At 34.9% G+C, this 15,008-nt stretch overlaps 1 protein-coding gene across 5 annotated transcripts in view; it reads left to right on the top strand.

Annotated features, from left to right (window-relative positions):
• LOC139151353 (ADP-ribosylation factor-binding protein GGA1-like) overlaps positions 1–9,399 on the top strand; it is a 39,557-nt gene extending 30,158 nt beyond the window's left edge. For all 5 annotated transcript variants that reach the window (XM_070724060.1, XM_070724058.1, XM_070724061.1 and 2 more), the window contains 5 exons: positions 2,570–2,868; positions 3,529–3,797; positions 4,872–5,035; positions 5,284–5,394; positions 7,172–9,399. In XM_070724060.1, the coding sequence (XP_070580161.1) occupies positions 2,570–2,868; positions 3,529–3,797; positions 4,872–5,035; positions 5,284–5,394; positions 7,172–7,270 (942 nt within the window). In that variant the 3' untranslated portion in view covers positions 7,271–9,399. The remainder of the gene's footprint in view (positions 1–2,569; positions 2,869–3,528; positions 3,798–4,871; positions 5,036–5,283; positions 5,395–7,171) is intronic.
• The last annotated feature ends 5,609 nt before the right edge of the window (positions 9,400–15,008 follow it).

Genomic DNA, 15,008 nt, shown 5'->3' with positions numbered 1-15,008 from the left:
CTCATATAAAATATTGTTTTTTACTATGTACTGGATTAAGCGTGCATTGACAATTTTTTCTAGAATCTTACTTAACAGGGGCGATACTGATATAGGTCTATAATTTCCGGGATCATCTGTTGTGCCTTTTTTAGAGATTGGTGTGACTTTGGCTATTTTTAGAGATTGGGGAAAATTCCAGTCTGAAATGACAGATTGAATATATAGGCCAAGGGTTTTGATATTATAGCTTCCCCGTCAATTATAAGTCTGGCTGGCATCTTGTCATGCCCACATGCCTTTTTTGGATTCAGGGTGCAAATGATGTTATGAACTTCTGATTGTGTAGTGGAGGACATAAAAAAGGAATGTGTTTTGGGTTCAGTGAGGTAACTATTAAAGTTTTTATGAGGAGAATCGATGTTGTTGGCAAGGTCAGGTCCAATGTTGACGAAATAATTATTGAATGCATTTACTATGTCAGGTTTTGCTGACAATGTATTATGCACTCCATTTGTCAGTACTCGTAGGCTGTCTGGCAAGGTATTTTTAGCCTTTTCCTCATGACTTCCGAGGACTTGCTTGATAGTTTTCCAAATTACATTGGTATTACCCTTGTTTTCCATAAAAATGCTGTTGTAATACATTTGTTTAGCTTTTCCTGAGAACAGTAGACAACACATTTCTAAATTTCTTATATCTATCAACAACAATGACATCAAAGTTTGATTTGAGCACTTTACTATGCAATTTGTGTTTTGTATTAATTGATTTTTTAATTGCATTAGTGACCCATGGTTTCCGGTTTTTCTTTGTACTGCGAATTTGTACATTAATGGGAGCATGTCTATTGCACAACTCATCGAAAACACTCTGAAATTATTATATGCTTCATTTGCATCCTTACAGTTATAAACTCGATCCCACGGAGCATGAGTTAGATCTTCACAGAAGCGAGTAGAATTGTAGAATTTGTAATTTCTATATGAGACTTTATACTGTTTTGAGAGATTTGTTGTCATATTTTCTATGACAATAAAACTGGAAAATGGTCCGAAATATCTGTAATAAAGTACCGGCATGAATTGGATACTGTATAATATTAGTGTAGATATGGTCAATTAATGTTTCAGATGAGCTGGTCACTCTGGTAGGTGTAGAAATCAACTGGTGAAAACCAAGGCATTCAAGAGATGTAAAATAGGAATTAACATTAGTTAATGACAAATGACTTGTTAATCTTCGAGGCAAAGACAGACTGTATCCAAGATTTCATTATTTAGTCTTTTTCTGGCATCTGTACATGGATATAAACCAGCAATTAAGCATGTCTTTTCAGAATTCATAATTCACATATATTGGCACATATTTTTGTGTTCAGACTGTGCCATTTCAGAACATGACATTTAGCCCCTGGTTGACAAAATATGATTTTTTCCACCCTTCATATGATTCACACAAAATCTTTGTACATATTATGTAAATAAGTTCATGTATTAAAGTCTATACTGAAACATTATTTTTTGGGCTAACACTGTGTATAAACCATTTGATGCAAATTTTACACAGCAGCATGTCCATCCTTCCATATTGTGTCTCTAGATTTAGCTAGTTCTTTTATACGATTTACTATTCCCGGAAACATTCAAAGAATCCCTCATTGATCTGAATGTGCTATCTTGTGACAGTTACTGTATAGCATAACAAAAAGTATAGTACTTTCATCAATATACCGTATTAGGGGACATAAGCTGTAACTTTTGGCAAGTTTTTCAGTATTCTGCTTCTGTATATCAACTACTGTAGCTGACCCTAATCCGTTTGTCATGCTGAAATTTTGAGTATTCTTTTGTCAACACAGCTTGTATGTGTGTAGTGATTGTTTATTGTTTACAAATGAATTCTAGTCCGGACTTGAATACAATTTTCAACAATAACAATGTAGATTATACTCACATAGGTTGTGTTGATATGCTAAATACTTGGCATTAAATTACAGTTTAGGGATTCAATGCAGAAAGTGTAGGGAAACCACAAAACAAAAGTTCTGAAAAAATAGCCAAAAGATACAGCTTATGGAGCTTAAACAAGTTCCCTGATCCAAAGAAATTACACACTTACAGCATGGATATATCTTTACAGAGCGATGTTGTTAATCACTGCTTTTCATATGTGAATATCTTCGATGATATTTCTGACATTTTCGTCACAAACTTTATATGTGGAACTGTTGTGATTTATGTTATGCCAAGAACTTCACTAGCACAGTAAAAACTTTGGCTGTGAAAAGTGAAATTAAAAATATCATCACGGAATAAATTTAGAGATAAAAATCACTAGAATTAAAGAATTCAGTGTATTGATAAAGAGGTGTTAAATGATACAATGCTTTTAACTTTCCAGGATAGAAGAGTAAAACACTTGCTTTAAAAAATTGAAAAGTACAGTAAAACAAGGTAGAATGTACATAAGGACATCTATTCGGACTCAAATTTTCACAATTCTTTGCACTAGAGGCGCATTTTACCTTAAAGGTTTTGCTTTTACCACTTAATCTGAAGTTATATGTTACCGCCTTCCTCCCTCACAGCAAAATTTTGCCGCATTTGGTGGCAGTGCAATGAGACAGCCAGTACAGATGGCTCCAATGGGAATGGGACACAATGCCCTTGGTGGACCTATGCAGGGTTTTGGTAGCATACCCGTGAGGCCGCTGACAAGCACTTCATCTTCGATACCAACCAAGCCACCCCCTGCTGCTGCCACTGCTACAGAAAGCAAGCCATCGCCTTTTGATGACCTGGATGTACTCAGCAAGAGTATGTTAGAAAAGTCCAAAGTACAAAAACAACCTCAACAAGCAAAACAACAAAGCACCACACAGCAGCAGTGAGTTACAAATTCTCTGATGGTATTTTTGATATTTTGAAGTTGTTAATGTGAATAGTATAGTGAGCCCGGAAAAGTGAAGTCCATTGATTCATTGATTTGTTCATTTACTTACAGATCTGTACAATGGTAAGATGCAGCACAAAGATCATATTGTGCCTGTGCATTTGATCTCTTCAAAATAAAGGAGAAAAGAAATGTCTTGTTTGACATTTTTTCATTTCGGTATATTCAAAACTTTCCATCTCATTGTTGACTGTGTAAATGTAATATATCTTAATTAACTTCCAAAGAAAACAAAAGAAGTAAAAATGAAGTAAAACCATGACGTAAACATGTAAATAGACAACACCACCAAGAACCAGGAAGGGAGGACTTTTGCTCTGAAAATATTTACTGTTTTCTCTTCTGAGGTTTTTGAAAAATGTGTATTTGATATTTGTTTTGGGAACATGTAGGTAAAACAAACCCATGGTAAAACGATTTTGAAAACATGATAACATGATCGGCTTCACTGTTTTAATAAAGCTGATCTCTCTGTGAGTTGTATTCACAAGGAGATTTGTGTATTTGCAATGTGAACCTTGTTTTCAGAATGTGGTATCAGACCATAGCTGTATTTGAGACATGGCATGTATTGTTATATTTTTCCATCTACAGGACAGCTCAGCCAATAGCCAAACCCCCACAGGCAGGTGCACTGGTTGACCTTCAAGACGCAAGTCAGCCACCCACATCAAAAACAGTGCAACAACCCACTCCTCAACCCATGCAGCAACCAGTCCAACAACCCACACCACAACCCACAGCAGCAAATGTAGTACAAACAGCCCCGGGGAGTCCGGGTCCTGGGTCAGGCCAGTCTTCACCAAAGAAAGAAGTTTTATCAATAGCAGATATTGTGGTCCCTCTAGAAACAATTCAACCAGGTAAGCTATTCAAAATGTCTGGTGCCAATCAAATCAATGAAAAATATTAAAATTGTAAAGTTTTTTCTCTGCCAGTAGATTTGTGTGATTTCATCAGACTGGAGTAAAACTGCACCCTCAGTTGTTTGGTATAAGACAAGCTATTTAAGACCTCATTGAGGGTTGAGCCCAGCATTTCCAACTGAGCGCCCTCAATTGTTTGGTCTAAGACACGCAAGTTATGATCACCTTTAGGGTTGAGTCCAGCATTTCTGACTGAGCGCCCTCAGTTGTTTGGTTGAAGACAAGCAAATTATGACCACATTTAGGGTTGAGCCCAGCATTTCCAACACCCTCAGTTGTTAGATATGAAAGGAATGCTGGGGGAATATTCACTCACCAGGGAAAATATGTACCAGTATTGTTTGTAAAACTTTTTAGTCAGCTTTATTTGTCTTTACCTGTTTTGAGTCATAGAAATTAGAATCATAATTTCTGTGCAAAATAAACTATGTATCTGTTCAAGAACATTATCACAGTTAGAGACTGACTGATATTGTCAACCTGGGTAAACTTTGTTTGCAGTCACAATTGTATAATTTCAACATACATTAAACGAGCAAGCTTTATAAGCACCAAGTATACCTGGGTCTCTTGTATACATTGTGTCATACAGTCTCCTGGTATAGGTCAAAAGTCTTGTCACTTAGTCAAAACTTTTCTATACATCATCATCATAATCATGTAAAATGCAAACTTTTACCCATGAAGCGTTCATACATGTTGCTGAAGGAGTCAGAATATTGAAGTATTGAAGCAGAAGTATGGTGATATGTAATTTTGTTGTAACTGCAGGTTTAGAGGGACAACCTAGTAAACCACTGGTCAACATATGCAGAAAGTGTTTTGTGATGATATCTGGATTTTGTACCGAGTTCAATTGGGCATTTTGAGACTTCACACACTACTTCCACATCACCTTATTTTGAAAAACTTCACAACTTTCGAAATTTCTTCTCAATGTATTTGAGCTTCTTACTCAGTTTCTCATTAATAAAGTCGTGGTCATTTTTCTCAAATTTCTTCCTTTCCCAGGTGTCCATGCACCTATCACCGTCTACGACAAGAACAACGTGAGGACGGTTTTTCACTTCGCAAAAAATTCCCCCAGACCTGACGTTCTGGTAGTGGTCATTTCAACCATGAGTTCAAATACATCACCAGTCAAAAATGTAGTCTTCCAAGCTGCAGTTCCTAAGGTAAGCCAGCATCTATCCCACCTTTGGTAAATATAAGTGAAACTATATTTTAGATATTTTATGTACTCATGCTCTTGAGATGTTCATCTTCATGCATTAAACTGATATTTTTGTTTCAATTCAATATAAAATAAAGATTGATTTACCGTACATGAAATTTATATGTTATACTTTACATGTGCATGTATTCTCAAGTTAATTTTTCTCATCTGATGGAATTGAATTTTTTGTCGCCGTTTGATATTTAGGTAATGAAAGTAAAACTACAGCCCCCATCAGCATCAGAATTACCAGCATTCAATCCCATTCTGCCACCAGCTGCTATCACCCAAGTTATGATATTAGCCAATCCAAATAAGGTAAGTTTGCAACCATTATGCAGATTTATTATTATATAGGGCTCAGCCCTTGGTGTCGCGCCAGGGGTTAGATTGGCAATGTTATTTGTATTGATTCATGATAAACTGTAATTGTTACTTCATAAACGTTTATATGACAACTATGCCCAGTTTCCCTCTGATGAAAGCAGTTCACGTACTTACACGACGTCAAACCCTGCAGCAGGGCAGGTATAGATTTTCTGTAGCGTGTAAAAATTTTGGACAAAAATTGGCAATTTTTACAATGATAACAGCCTATGGCGTTAAACAAGGGACGTATTATGCAATCATTATCATTGCAATGGTAACCAAACTGCCCACCTTCCACTTGCAAGCTGAAAACTATAGCGTTCCGTCTAAAAACTTGCAATTTTTGAATCTAATTATTGACACAGGGGGCGCTCTTCTATAATTCAATCCCAGCATTCTTTGCGTATGCCCCCGTTCATATGCACGACAGTTTTCTCCGTTTATCTATATCAACGATACTTTGTATCAGCGACAAGGTGTATAATAACATTTACTGGCTAATAAAAGAGGTATATTTTATAAAAGGCATGTTATATCATAGTAATTTGTTTCGTATTTGTTTATTTACGAGTACTCAAAAAAAAAACATGGCGGCGCCCAAGAAGAGAAAGAAGGGTACACTTCCGGTTACTCGCATAGTATATTATGAATAAGCGCATGCGTAGTCAGTAAGCCGCTGGCGCGACCATTATGCAGATTTATTAAAGTCTATTTCCTTATACTATCATCATGTGCACTGAAATATGCAACTTGCACATTAGATAAATTGTCACTATGTATGAACGTCAATGTTGGATAAGCTTTATGTGTTATTCATGGCACTGGAATTAGTCAATCTTTGCTTTTTCCTTTTTACTTTGACTACTTTAACCTTTTGAGTGCTGTAATTTTTCCCACCAAAATTTTGATGCAACATTTTATCAATTTTTATGAATTTTTCTGAAAATATTTGATAATTTTGGACCAAATGGACAACACATTTCATTGGCTACAGTTTTTTACCAACATTTGGGCAAAAATCTGACAAAAATTGACAAGGGTATACTTTGTAAAAGCGACAAAAATTGACTTTGGCTCTCAAAAGGTTAATAGTCAGACAAAATGGAGATAATGTTATTCAAATTGTGTTCTTTACAAAGTTTCCTTGTTCATAAATATAAGAAAGAGGGTTTTCAAATACAACCTTCCGTAGACATGTGGGTATGACTACCAGTAAAGACAATAACAGCTAGGCCGAACAAAAAAAAAACTGTGCTGTTCCGATAACCCGATCTACCCTATTTTTTACCTGCCGACCCTAAACTTTTTAGAGCTACGTAAACATGGAACTAAAAAAAGAGAAAGAAAAAACCCGTAAAATCACATTCGTTACGTAGCATTTTGATTTTGCTTGAACAAGGATGTCTTTTGTTTTTTCCTTTTATGTGTATGATACATTTTTCTGGAAATGTTGTGGCCAGTATTTGACCGCCCTGAACCCCTGAAAAATGCATATTTAAAGATAACAATATTTTGGAAAAAAATATTCCTGCTGACCGACCTACCCTATTTTTTAAAACCATGTTATCGGAACAGCACAATTTTATTTTTTTGGGCCCTAGAAGAAGTTATCACAAGATGAATGGTCCACTTGGCATCAAGCTTAGAACTGCATTTCTCTTGATTCTTATTTAAAACGTAATCGTTTGAATCTTACAGAAATGTGTGGATGTCTTGTTTCTTACAGGAGAAAGTGAGACTGAAGTACAAGATGACATACACTTTGAATGAGCAACCAATCACAGAAGTAGGAGAGGTCAATACTTTCCCCACGGTTGCGTCGTGATAAACAATCCAAATCCCATGATTTTGGAAGCTTCAGAAGAAACTGAGACTCAGCCATGTCAACCCACTTGTGGACAATATTTCATTTTTTGGGTGTGGAAATTTTCATCTGTGCAGTATGTCATGAGTTTGCAGCTGTAAAAATCTTACAGCTGTTCCTTGTTCCAAGAAGAGAAATATTGCATCAGTGCCAGCAAAAATTTGATGTTTCCCTCAAAAAAGTTGGGCAAGAGAAATGCCAATGTTGCAGGAGTTTGGAGAGGGCCATAGCGCTTTACTAATGGAAGTACAGATTGAAATTGAAACTGCATACCTTGGTTCCCAGGTGTAAGGTGGTAATATTCAAATGTGGATTAGAAAGTGAAGAATCATGTTAGGATTCATTCACTTGTACAGATGTACAAGATGCGCCTTTAAAATTGTAACATAAGTAGAGAAATGAAATGTTCATTTTATTTTATTTTAACTCACTTTACCGTTATTGCAATATCAAAAGTAAGCAATGCAAAAAGTCTACTGTAAAGGGGTTTTGCTAGAATTTTAGATCCGTAAATGTTGTCGATTCAGCCTCTACCACAGTTCCTGTAATCCAATAGATGGTCACCAAAAATTTTGGCAAGCAGGAACTAAAGAGAGAAGACACATGTAGAATTCTCCTGTTAAGGATTTGATAAAATAATATGAGGGATGCTCTTCTACCACGGTAGTTCTGTGTCAAACTAAATTTTGACTTCCATGTCACGTATACCCATCTTGTATCATATTGACATATGTAATGCCTGGTAGTCTATGCCGTAGTAAATGCTTCACTCCTCTTTTGTACAAAGTGGCTCTGATTTAGGGAATATGACTTTTTAAAATTATCCATAGTAATGACAGTATTAGGAAGATATTGACAATTTTCCACCTATGAATGTTTGGATATTGGCAAAACAAGGATACAACAGAATGGTGTTTACATTTTTTTGGTGATCTCAGTGTACTTGTTTACAACTCCCGTGTTTTTACTTTATATGTAAGCAACAAAATACACCACATTACCTGTCATGTTGTTAGAATTTTAGTAGTGTGAACTTGCCAGTGCATTCATTTGTAGAAGTGCTGTCATGTTTTGCACATTGCGCACAAATTCATCACAGGTGGCAAAAAATGGTAAAATGTAAGAAACAAATGGTTTCCTAAGGTAGTATGCGCCTTGCAAGTGAAAAACTTAAACTTTTGCTCAAACTTTCCTTAAGAAATCTTTCAACCATTCTCCTCCAAAATCAAGAATAAAAATATTGGGTCACTGTGCAAATTTTGGTACAAGAGAAACAACTAACTCAAGATTTACCTACATTTAAAATTCAAAATGGCCACCATCCCTGTGTTAACTTCATGGAGTAAAATAAAATTTTTGTAAGCCAGGGAAAAGTTTTCTTACACTAAGAGCTTTAAAATGAACCCCAACAAGTGATATATCAGAAGAGAATTGTAAAAGTTTGAGAGACCGAACATCTGTTCCCGAGGTGCATTCTACGTTAAGTTACATAGTAATCAGATATGTTACTAAGTATTCTTTAATATTGAATTTTGCAAAGGAAGGCTTTTTTCTTTCTTTTTTTAAATTTCAAGAAATCAAGGTCTTTAATTCTGTGCACTCAATATCACCTACACGATGGATGCATTGTTTTCTCACCTGTGTACAACTTGTAAATATGAATATTGAAAAGTGCATATCTGCAATAATGTTCTTACAAAATCTATGTTGTTATTGGACATTTGTCTTTTCAGCTGGGAGGACGGGGTTAAAATTCAGAAGCTTTTACAAAATATGCATGTTGGGAAAGTTTGACCTGGGGACTTGCAACAGGGTAAGGTTCAAAGGTCATGCATCAACTTTATATTTTTCGACATCAGCTGAGGAAAGTGTAGTGGCCATTGTGTTATGTTCAGAGAGAAACCTTGTAATAAATGTAATACTAGCTTGTCAGAGTGAAATTTAATTTGGCATAAACCGTATGATGAGATGATTTTTCAAACAAACTCTTAATACAGCAGACTAGAATCACTTGAATGAAGTTCATGTATTGTCAGGCACGTTCCCTCTGTAAAACATTTTCAGAATTAAAATAATCTCAATTCTTTATACACTGTGAGTGTTTATGGGTGAATTTTTAACTAGGTTAATAAAAATTCTTCAAACAAATCTAAAAATTAAGATAAAAATTTGCAACAATGTTGGTCAATCATATTGTTTCTTAAAAGTGGTTGGCTAGAAAATTTCACGACAGTCACCACATGTCATGGTCATATGGGGTCTTCGCTGGTGTGGATGTAAAGTTGAAAATGTTGCAGTTTTTAGGTCACATTTAGTATATGTGTATAGAGAGCTTATATGGTAGGCCAGTGGCATCTGTAGGTCTGTACATATGTATTTATGTATGTTAGTATATGTGGATGTATGTCCGCCAACATCAAAAGCCCCAAAACTGCACCACCTACCATGTACTATCTTAGTATTTGGTGTACAGGTGCACCATGGAGTGGAGATTTGAATTTGTTCAAAAGAACATATCAGTGTCAAAAATATGCAAATAGGGAATCCTGCAAATTGCTAAAACTCTAACCACAGGCTAGATTTTATTAATCTTGGTACACAGGTTTTTTATGGTGACTTTAGTTACATTTGTTCAAATTGTAGTGAAATTTTGATAGTTGTGTTTTTGGTTCAATTTTTCGCGTTTTTGGTTGCCCATTGCCTTGAAACTTGGTATGCATGTTCCTTGAGGTAAACTTAGTTAAGCATACTCCCTCTAGCCTGCCACATGGAACCATATGTGAGCCACAGTCCCTACACTGTGTGTAAGCTAAGTGTCATTGACGCTATTTCTTAAATCACGTCATATGTAAACAATGCCATATGCGGAACTGATGAGACATTGAAATTGAAGAGAAAGCTATTCAACGCCCAGAGATTCTGGGCAATTCATCTGGAAAATTGTGATTGGTTCTGCAGTTAGATTCATATATATTGTTTGGAAGATATAATTCCTCAGAATGGTTGTTTTTTATGACCTTATATGTGAAACCAACAAACACAGGAAAATTGAAGAAATCAATAGATCTCCCAAAAAAATTTGAGACCGCTGGACCCCCAAAAAAATCACTGGTGATATTAGTATATATTTGAAAGTCACAATAGAAAAATGGAAAATAATTTTAAATAATACAGCATTTATTTTAAAAAATACAGTATTTACTCTGTGGTAATGTAAGGAATTAGGGAGCTGTCATTATTTATTGTGTAGGGGTCAGAGAAATAACAACAGCCCAAGCCAACCATGATAAAGTTGAGTAACCCCCTCTCTAACACGGAAATTTTGACTGACACTGCCCCCTCCCCCCCACCAAACTTAGGAATGTTAAATAGCAATACATGCATTTGTAAAATTAGAAAAATACAGCAATAGTAAAGACCTTTCAAATCCTGCTTTACCCTGTTAGATTATCATCAGTTGCCTCATGACGATTGAAAAAGGTGAAGCCAACAAAATGAAATTCAAAGTTACAACAAAATATAGATTTGAAATTGCTCACACTATAATCAATATTCAACCATGTAGTATTTTTTAATATGATGGGTATCATGACAGGGTTTTCACCAGGATATCTGACAGGAAGATTTTGAAAGCACAGGGGAGAATGTGAGGGTCTGAGGGGGAGAGTGCCAAAGGTGGGTGTGTCCTCTCATACACGGAAAAGTTTGAGAAAAAGATGTGTGAAAGTGTGCAATCTGAGAGGTGTTTCGTTACATCTTTTGCATGATCAGTGTTTGCATCACAATATTAAACAATCAAACAATGACAATACATTTCGTACCTGGTGAAAAAAGTTCTCAGTTTGCATGAGATTTCAGATCAAAGAACGTGCAGGAATGACAAATCTGCAATTTTTATTGTGTCATTTGCAAAATCTTACATTTCTGTAAACGATGTTAATGGACCAACAGTCAGAGTCCGTATTTTTCATAATCCATTCATTATGTGCTTGTAACTTTACAGCTGGAGAAATGACCCCACCAGCGGTGCAATTTCTCTGACTGCTTGCTTCTCATGAAAAGTCTGATAATACGGTGTGGTTAAACGTCAAAATGGTTATTTGATTTATTTCAATTAAAATGCATGTTGCTGTGTTAATAAAGGATGAATTCACAACAGCTCAGTTTTTGTCCAAGATCCTGTGTGCTAATAATGGTATCTGCAGAGAGTATTCCTCCATGACCTCCTCTTTACATTAAACATTTTAAGAGTGAAATATAGGCCTACTTCACCAGATATTCATTTGTATGCATAGAATGCATTTTATTCATATAGGGTATCGAAACTGTGTTTCTGCAATATTATGTTTATCAAGAGATTGCCAAAACTTACATCAAAGAGGACAGAGAAAATAAACAAGACAAACAAAATTTAATAAAGTGATAAAATTTACATTTGGTTGAAAGCTAAAAGAAATCTCTGTTGCTCTGGTATTTTTGGACTATGACAAATTATTTTCCGATGGGTTTATTATTGAGGCAGTCCAATGACTTTGTATAATTAGCTTTCTTTACACATTCTCTCAAATAATCAGTACCCTATACTAGAATGGAGAGGAGATGTTTCATGCTTGATCAGGCAAGTATACCATTTTTTTATCAGGAAATACGGAAAAATTATTCGTTTAGTGATGATAGTCAATATACTCGGTATACATACATATAAAATTACTAGTATACCATGTTTTTATAAAATTCTTTTCTTCTAAATTTGTACAATTTCATGACTGCACTGAATATATTTTCTAAAAATTTAGTAGCCTTCCCTCCTTCCTCTCCAGACTTTGAGCACCCCCTCCCTTGTAACTCTCAATTTTTGAGCGACCCCCCCCCCCTCAGATTCCTCCTCCCCCAGGGCGTAAATAATGACGGCTCCCTTGTAAGGAGCTATGCCAGAACTCAATACTTGCAGCTGTTTGGTATTCTCCAATTCAAGAGATTCTTGGTACAATAGACGAAAAATCGCAGAGGTTTGCGTCGAAATAAATATTTGATTATTTCCTGGTGATCTATATTTTATTTCTACTATTTCGTAAAATAATGGGTCTAACTTTGATAAAACGATTATATTGTCGTATTTACTTGCCAAATAAAGACCACACTGCATTTGGTTTTATTGTAATATTAGAATCCACATCATCTCAACATATTCATGTCAAAGGGACACCCTTCTAAATCCAGATGAGAATTATGAAAAATGAGAAAGCATAGGACCTTCTCGTATCTTTTATTTTACGCCCAGTCTGAGTTGCATCTATACGCTGCTACCTGAAAAGCCAGCACTGAAAAGTATCAAGGAAATATTCGTTTAATTAAAATATTTTACCATACGTATACTTCATTGTTTGGTTTGTCGGGAACTATTCTCGAACATCGTGCTTTTATTGTAAACTAATGGGGATATAGTCGATAACCTAGAGACTGTTTTAATGGCTTTGTTTGATATGAAACGCTACGACTTTTCCCCGGGCCCGTAAAGAATTATGTTGGTTGGTTGATAGTTACTGATAGGACTCTAACCTTAAAGCTGTATTGTCTGCTATGTTTTCTTTCTTTCATTTGATTTTCCTTTCTATTGATATGTTATTTTTCGCAGAGCGCGATATTAATCGCGAAAACGATAGTTTTTATTAAATCCACACAGCCGAACACGCAGCCACTGTTTCTTCAAGTCGCAAATTTTACCTATTTTTTGCTGTGTAGGCCTAAATCGGACAAAGGAAAACGTTCTGTGAAGCATCGCCATGCACACAGCTGTACTACTACTATGTATGTTGTGTCGTGTCATGTAAAGTATCAGATTTGGCAGTCATTAAAACAAAACAACATGTACTTCAAGAAGTATTTTTGAAAATAAAATGTCGGGTAGTATACGAAGACTTGAAACAGGCATAATTTTTTCGCCATGTAGGAAGAAATTCAATATCACCAGTAACCCTAACTTCAAAGATGCATCTATTATGAAAGATCTTGGAAATATACATTTTGGAAGTTTTATGTTGAAATATTATCACGAGAATCACTTACATTTTCCTCCCTGCTGCTTATTGTTGACAGTTGTTCAAATCGATTCTGTCCTTATAAATTGTCAAATATTGTATGGTTCCCATTTATAAATTTGTTCAATATGCAACGTTAAGACATTGAACTTCATATATCCTAATATCTCGGCTATCCACATCACGATTGGAACTATTTTGGGATAATTGGATGGTGAAGTAATGTCGATATAATCTACAAATGTAACCTCATCTGCTTTTCTTTTTAAGTTACACACTTGTTTCTATCAGTGATTTGTAATATCACAACATTCAGCTATAGAACACCTAGAAATTTTAAAAATATAAAGATCCAATCATCCCAAATTATTCCAACCATGTTCCACATAGACTGGTTTTAGGCCTACTCAAATAAAAATGGACGAGATCACTGGCCAAAATCAAATCAATAAAAAAGCGAAATAATTTCTACATTTGGAGAAATCAGTAACGAGAAACGAGTGTCTTTAAAAACGTTCAGAAATATAATAAAAACAAATTTAAAAGTCAGTTCTGATTATCAGTCGTATGAGGAATCAATTTCAGCCTAATTCTACGTTTCATTTTCACAACGACCACAATCAGCTATAGCGGACGTGCGTTGTCTGTATCGTCCCTAACAAGTTCCCCCATGTTTACATCGTGAAATTGAATTCTATGATTAAGTATAATCACCTCTTTTGGATGTTATGTCATTTCTGCATGGTATTTCACATGGATAAATCGTGGTTATATTTCAATTACTAAGTTTCGAGGTTTTTCTTCGGAAAAGACCTTGTTACGAATCACATTAAAGTTTTCTAATCACTAAGCTTATGTTTCCTTGGGCACAATTTTGCAAAAGACGGCTCAAATTGAGTATTTTTCTGTACATTTATGTTTTTAAATAGTACGCCCTCCCGGAATTTTCCGATAATATTTTACACATTTAAATATTTTTTGACATGTGTCAGAACATATGCCACGGAACTCTATTACTTTTGAATATAAACTCTAATTTTTCTTGACAATATCTTTAATATTTGTAAGAGATTTTATTTCTCCACCGCAAACTTTTAATTTTGTACGGGTAACTTTATCTTAACATTATCTTAACTTTAACTTCTCGAAAGTAGTTTTAGTTTTAACCATAAACAAAATATGTTTCTCAAAAGTATTTTTTATTTTGTAAAACAAACGTAAAATTTTTTCAAGATAACAGACTCCTACACGTCATGGAAATTTATTACTTTTGAACATAAACTCATATTTCTTGGCAATATATTTAATATTTGTAAGAAATTTTATTTCTCCACAGCAAACTTTTATTTCTGAACGGGGAAACTTTATTTTTGGGGTAAACTGTTTTTAAAAACTTTTAACAAAAAAACTTTAACTTTTAAAAAATAACTTTTACTTTGAACAAAATATTTGTTTCTCAAAAACGTTTTTTATTTCGAAAAGAAGCAAAAATTGTTCACAGCAAGAGTTGAAGATTTTTGCTAAGCGCGAACTGAGTTACTTAAATGACATAACCTTATGTCTTTAGAGCAGAAAACTTAAATTCTTAAAGAAAAGTTTTATTTTTCCAAGAGTAAAATTAATTTCTTTATGGAAAAAAGATTTTCTCAGAGCAGCAAATT

The sequence above is a fragment of the Ptychodera flava genome, chromosome 15, assembly GCF_041260155.1.
Source record: "Ptychodera flava strain L36383 chromosome 15, AS_Pfla_20210202, whole genome shotgun sequence".
Lineage (NCBI taxonomy): Eukaryota > Metazoa > Hemichordata > Enteropneusta > Ptychoderidae > Ptychodera > Ptychodera flava.
Note: the sequence above shows the minus strand (reverse complement) of the source record. Positions and strands in the feature narration are given on the sequence as shown.